The 5795-nt window shown below is 62.3% G+C and overlaps 1 protein-coding gene across 5 annotated transcripts; it reads right to left on the reverse strand.

Moving 5' to 3' along the window:
- Positions 1-269: 269 nt before the first annotated feature.
- ZNF835 (zinc finger protein 835) lies at positions 270-5636 on the reverse strand. 5 transcript variants are annotated; one of them, XM_081807788.1, is made up of 3 exons: positions 5417-5636; positions 4200-4290; positions 270-2395 (listed from the first exon to the last, which is right to left on the reverse strand). In XM_081807788.1, the coding sequence occupies exons 2-3, from the start codon at positions 4216-4218 to the stop codon at positions 735-737; spliced, it is 1680 nt and encodes a 559-aa protein (XP_081663914.1). In that variant the 5' UTR covers positions 4219-4290; positions 5417-5636; the 3' UTR covers positions 270-734. The 5 variants fall into 5 exon arrangements, with proteins under 5 accessions (XP_081663914.1, XP_081663915.1, XP_081663916.1 ...); XM_081807789.1 differs by lacking the exon at positions 5417-5636 and adding an exon at positions 5213-5395; XM_081807790.1 differs by lacking the exon at positions 5417-5636 and adding an exon at positions 5141-5395.
- Positions 5637-5795: the final 159 nt, after the last annotated feature.

The raw sequence follows: 5795 nt of genomic DNA on the forward strand, positions 1-5795 counted from the left end.
CAGCAAAAGCTGACACGATCATTAAAGGCAGGATTTGGGATTGGGGGGGTGGGGGGAGAAAGCTGGAGTAGGGGAACGTGTGTCCTCACACTGAAAAAGGCCGGGGTCCACTCTCAAAATCTCCCTTTGCAGCTCTGTCAGGGGAGAGGCAAGTCTCTTCTAGAACTTGTCCTTCTCTGCATTTCTCTGGCTCGTTCTAATTTGGGAAGCACTGCTTCAGTCCTAAGAAGCTACACTTCTCCTTCAGGCCCCGCTCCCTTAGTTAATATACCCACTTCACCAAAGGAGCCGAACCTTTTATCCAATTAAATTTATTGAACAAATACCTACTGTCATAAAAACCTTCAACCATTAAAAGGCTCGCTAGAGACGCACAGACACTTCTTTGGGTCTACTGTTGTGGGTCACATTTATAATTCTGCACCGGGAGGCAGAGGGTGTGTGTGTAGCATGGGTGGGGTTGGGGGGGCAGCCCGGCAGACGTGGGGTCGAGTGTGTGTGTGTGTGTGTGTGTGTGGCGGGGGTGGGGGTCCAGTCCGGCAGACGTGGGGTCGAGCCCCGGCGGGGACTTCCTCCCCGTGGGACCCGGGCGCGTCACGGAGCTTCTCTGAGCCTCGGGGTCCTCACGGGCAGCACCGGGAGCGCAGCGGCTGTGCCCCCGGCGCCGCGAGGCCGGAAGTGGGGTGTGAACGCGCCTGGCGCGCCGCCGCGCTGCGGCAGGCCCCTGCGGAACATCAGCTCTCGTCCTCCCGCCGGCCGGGGGCCGCGTCCGCTGGCTCGCTGCTGCCCACCGGCTTGTCCTCCCGGTGGGAGCCCAGGTGTCGCGTCAGGTGCTGCGGCCGCGTGAAGGAGGCGCCGCAGCGGCCGCACGAGTAGGGCTTCTTGTCGGCGTGCGTGCGCTGGTGTCGGATGAGCGCGGAGGAGAAGCTGAAGGCCTTGCCGCAGCCGCTGCACTCGAACGGCTTCTCGCCGGTGTGCACGATGTGGTGCTGGATCAGGTAGGAGCGGCTGCTGAAGGCCTTGCCGCACTCGGGGCACGCGTAGGGCCGCTCGCCCGTGTGCGTGCGCAGGTGCAGCGTGAGCGAGGAGCCCTGGCTGAAGGCCTTGCCGCACTCCCCGCACCGGTAGGGCCTCTCGCCCGTGTGGAGCTTCTGGTGCTCGCTGAGGGAGGACACGTGGCTGAAGGCCAGCGCGCACTCCAGGCACTTGTAGGGCTTGGCGCCCGTGTGCACTAGCTGGTGCTGCACGAGGTGCGAGCGGTTGCTGAAGGCGCGGCCGCAGTCCTGGCACGCGTAGGGCCGCTCGCCCGTGTGCACGCGCTGGTGCTGGCTCAGGTGCGACACCTGCGTGAAGGCCTTGCCGCACTGCGCGCACGCGAACGGCTTCTCGCCCGTGTGGATGCGCCGGTGCTCGGCGAGCGAGGCGCTCTGGCGGAAGGGCGCGCCGCACTCGGGGCAGCTGTAGGGCCGCTCGCCCGTGTGCACGCGCCGGTGCTGCGTCAGGTGCGCGATCTGAGTGAAGGCCTTGGCGCACCGGCCGCACGCGTACGGCCGCTCGGCCGTGTGCGTGCGCTGGTGGCGGATGAGCGCCGAGGAGAAGCGGAAGGCCTTGTCGCAGCGCGCGCACGCGAACGGCTTCTCGCCCGTGTGGATGCGCTGGTGCTCCAGCAGGGACGAGCGGCTGCGGAAGGCCTTGGCGCACCGGCCGCACGCATACGGCCGCTCGCCCGTGTGCACGCGCCGGTGCTGGGCCAGGTGCGTGGGGCGCGCGAAGGCCTTGCCGCAGTCGGCGCATGCGTAGGGCCGCTCGCCCGAGTGCGTGCGCCAGTGCGACGCCAGGTAGGAGCCCTGGCTGAAGGCCTTGCCGCACTCGGCGCACGCGTAGGGCCGCTCGCCCGTGTGCGTGCGCCGGTGCAGCGTGAGGTGCACGCTCTGGCTGAAGGCCTTGCCGCAGTCGGCGCACGCGAACGGCTTCTCGCCGGTGTGCGTTCTTTGGTGCAGGGTGAACGCCGAGCAGTAGCTGAAGGCCTTGCCGCAGTCCGCACACTTCCACGGCTTCCGGGGGCCGCCCCCGCGCTCCTCCTCGCCCGAGCCGGCCTTCCTCTGCTTCGCGTTCTTTCTCGGCGCCCGGCGCCTCTGGGGCCTGCTGTCGGTTTGGGTGCGGGGAGGGCTGGACCCGGTTCCCGGGATTCCGCCGCGTTCATCCTGCGCCCGCACACCGCCCCCAGCGGGGTCTTCCCCGTGGGCCACGGCCTCTTGCTTCAAACAGCTTTCCTGGTTTTCCTGCCGGCCCCTGACCTGACCCTCTCGTTTCCAGGTTTCTCCTGCCTCGGGCAGGGGTCCTTCCATCCCCGCTTCCTGAGCCACTGCCTGTTTTCGCATCTTCTTGACTGGACCTGAAAGAAAAGAGAAAAACCAGACAGGTTGGTCATTTGTCCTGGGCTAGAAAAGACTTTGTGCAAGGTCTCAGCCTCCTCACTCCGGACAGGTGGGGTCAGATCACTCTTTGTTGCAGGCCGTCCTGTGCACCGTAGGATGTTTAGCAGCACCCCTGGGCCCCCACCTATGGATTACAGGTAGCACCCCCCACCGTGTGACCACCAAATTGTCTCCAGACATTTCCAAGTGTCCCCTGGGGGGCAAAATGATCCCTGATTGAGAACCACTGACTTAACGAACTGAAAACCATTTTAAAAGATCCTTGCAAAAACAGGACTCTGACAGCTTTATTTTATTTATTTGAGAGAGAGAGACAGAGATAGAGAACGAGCGGGGAGGAGAGGGAGAAGCGGGCTCCCAGCTGAGCAAGGAGCCAGACTCCAGGCTCGATCCCAGCACCCTGGGATCATGACCTGAGCTGAAGGCAGACACTTCACCGACTGAGCCACCCAGGTGCCCCTGATAGCTCTTAAATATAGCTTTGCAACCTGGTGCTACAGGCTCGAATGTGTCTCCTCCCCGCCCCCTCCCCCCAGATTCATAGATCAAAGCCTGAAGTGATGGTGTCTGCAGGTGGGGTCTTTGGGAGATAATGAGCGCCCCCCCATGATGGGATTGGTGTCCTCATAAGAGGAAGAGAGACCAGAGCTCCCTCTCTCCACAGTGAGGAGGAAACCATCTCCAAGCCAGGAAGAGGGTCTTCACCAGAACCCCAACTGTGCTGATGGCCTTCATCCTGAACTTCCAGCCTCCGAAACTGTGAGTAAATTGTTGTTGTCAAAGACACCGAGTCTGTAGTACTACGTTATGTCAATCTGAGCTGAGAGTTTTCTTTGCTGGAGAAAAATCATACATAGAGGAACAGGGAGCTCCCAAACTCCACGCATAATATACTGCTGGTGGGAGCAGGCACTGGACAAATCACTGGCATTTTCAAGGAAAGCTAAAGACACACATCCCCTGTAGCCCAGTAATTACATTTTCTGGAATGTGAGCAGGAGAAACTGCACACGTGTACGTGGGAGGCTTGTCCAAGACTGTTTGTAACAGCCAAATACTAGAAGACAATCCAGCTGTCCAGGAGCAAGGGAGCAGTCCAGTGAACAGGGGTATATTCATACAGTGGAGTATCTCACAGCATAAACACGAACGCCCGTCAGCCACCGTACCAGCTCCGAACCTCAGATACACAGTGTGCGCAAACAAAGTGAGATGCAAAGAATTGATCGGGTACGATGCTGTTTAGGTTAAAAACAGGAGAACTCAACCATGTATCTTTTAGGAATTATGAACGTGTGGCAAAAGTTCACTGCTCCAACCATGGGCCTCCCCCTGTTCCACAAACATTCCAGGCATGCTCCTGACTCAGGGCCTTTGCACTGGCTGTTGAATTTGCCTGGAATGTTCTTCCCCGGAGCCCAGGCCTCAGGGAGAAGACTTCTGAGTGTAGACCTAGAAGTGAAGGAGTGAGCCTTCTGGGCCATGAGTGCAGCAGAAGCCAAGGTCCTGAGCAGGACCATGGCTGGGATGACAGAGGAAAAGCAAAGGTGCTGGGCATCGGGGGAGGGAGCAGAGCAGAACAACCGCGGCAGGTAGCAGGGGAGATCAGGTGTGGTGGGGGTGAGGGTCAGAGTGCGCAGGGTCCTGTGTGTGCAGTGAGAACGTTGCTGGTGGGAGGCAGGCTGGGCTAGGCCCAGTTCTGGTGCCATCTCCACAGGCAGCCCTCAGGCCTGTGTCCCCAGAGAGGGCAGGGGTACCCACCTGGTGGTCTTGGGAGCATCAGGTCCTGTCCACGTCACTCAGCTTGGGGCCCCTGCTCTGTCTGCCACATACTGGTGGGTCCAGTGATCATCTGTGAGAGAAAGAAATGGGAGCCGTGAAGGAAGATGCTGGGGCAGAGGGCATTTCCTCTGGGTGCGCGTGGGAGGATAAGTGGGTTCAGGGCGGAGTAGTCCCTGCACCGGCATGCAGACAAACAGGCAGCCATCGGGGAGACGCGGACACACACGGGGTCACACAGAAGCCCACATGCTGCCCTGCTCCACACAGACAGGCGTGCACGGGGACATGGCCCACAGCGACACACCCAGGCACACGTAGGCACACACATGCAGGGGCTGGCCCGTGCGCAGAAATGCAGCGACCCCAGGCTTGCACAGCGAATCCTACACACCCTGTGACCCCTGCAGACCTCCACTTGCAGTCCTGTTTAGGCACACACGACGCAGGCACGCTCAGGCTGGCAGACACGCCCATCGAAAAACACCACAGACAGCAGCACCCCCAGACAGACACGGAGTCACACAGTCCACACCCAGGAGAACAGGTTCCACACACGGGCACACACAGGCGCGGGTCTCGCAGTGCACACACCTGCACGCTCATGCTCGCTGCCCCCAGACACACACACGGAGTCACACGGCCCACACCCAGGAGAACAGGTTCCACACACGGGCACACACGGGCGCGGGTCTCACAGTGCACACACCTGCTCGCTCATGCTCGCTGCCCCCAGACACACACACGGAGTCACACGGTCCACACCCAGAACAGGTTCCACACACGGGCACACACGGGCGCGGGTCTCGCAGTGCCCACACCTGCTGCTCACTCATGCTCGCTGCTCCCCCTTTACCCGGCACGTGCCGGCAGACGTGTGTGGGGGCGGACTCACGTGCAGAGTTGCCCCCACAGTTACACACCTGAAGGGCCCACACTGAGGTGGGCACCCTCACGCAAGCACACGGGGGCGGATTCACACGCGCGGCTCACACCTGCACGGGCACGCAGGTGCAAAACACGGAGACATGCGGGGACGGACTCCCACGCACAAAGTTCTGCAGTGATGCACGTGCAGACATGCGGAGACAGGCGGGGTGGGACTCAAATGCACACCGCGCTGGAGCCACGAACGTACAGCGACACAGCGACACGCACACGCGCGCGCACACCCACTCGCGCACGCGCACACCACACACCAATGCCCTCGCCTCCCAGCACCAGCTCCGAAGGTTGTGGGCGGCTACCCTCGATCTCGGTGGGTTCGGGTCAGGTTCTCCTCAGTCTCCGGCCCTGCCCGGCCGGCGCGGACCCCAGTAGCTCCGCGTCCCGCGGTGGCTCGGACAAAGCGGCCGCACAGGTCAAGGCCGCGACCACCCGGGTGGGCCTGAGCGCCAGGCTGGTGCGGACTGCGCGTGCGCGGCGGGACAACGCGGGGCCCCGCGCCTCTCCCCAGAACTACAACTCCCAGAAGGCGCCGCGCCTGGAGCCCGGAAGCTCCCCGCCCTGCGCGCGGAGAGACGGCACCCGGCCTGGGGTTCGGGGTGGGGGGCGGGGCCAGGGGCATGGGGGCGGGAC

This window comes from Leptonychotes weddellii, chromosome 16, assembly GCF_054177405.1.
Source record: "Leptonychotes weddellii isolate Sample4059 chromosome 16, ASM5417740v2, whole genome shotgun sequence".
NCBI classification, from domain to species: domain Eukaryota; kingdom Metazoa; phylum Chordata; class Mammalia; order Carnivora; family Phocidae; genus Leptonychotes; species Leptonychotes weddellii.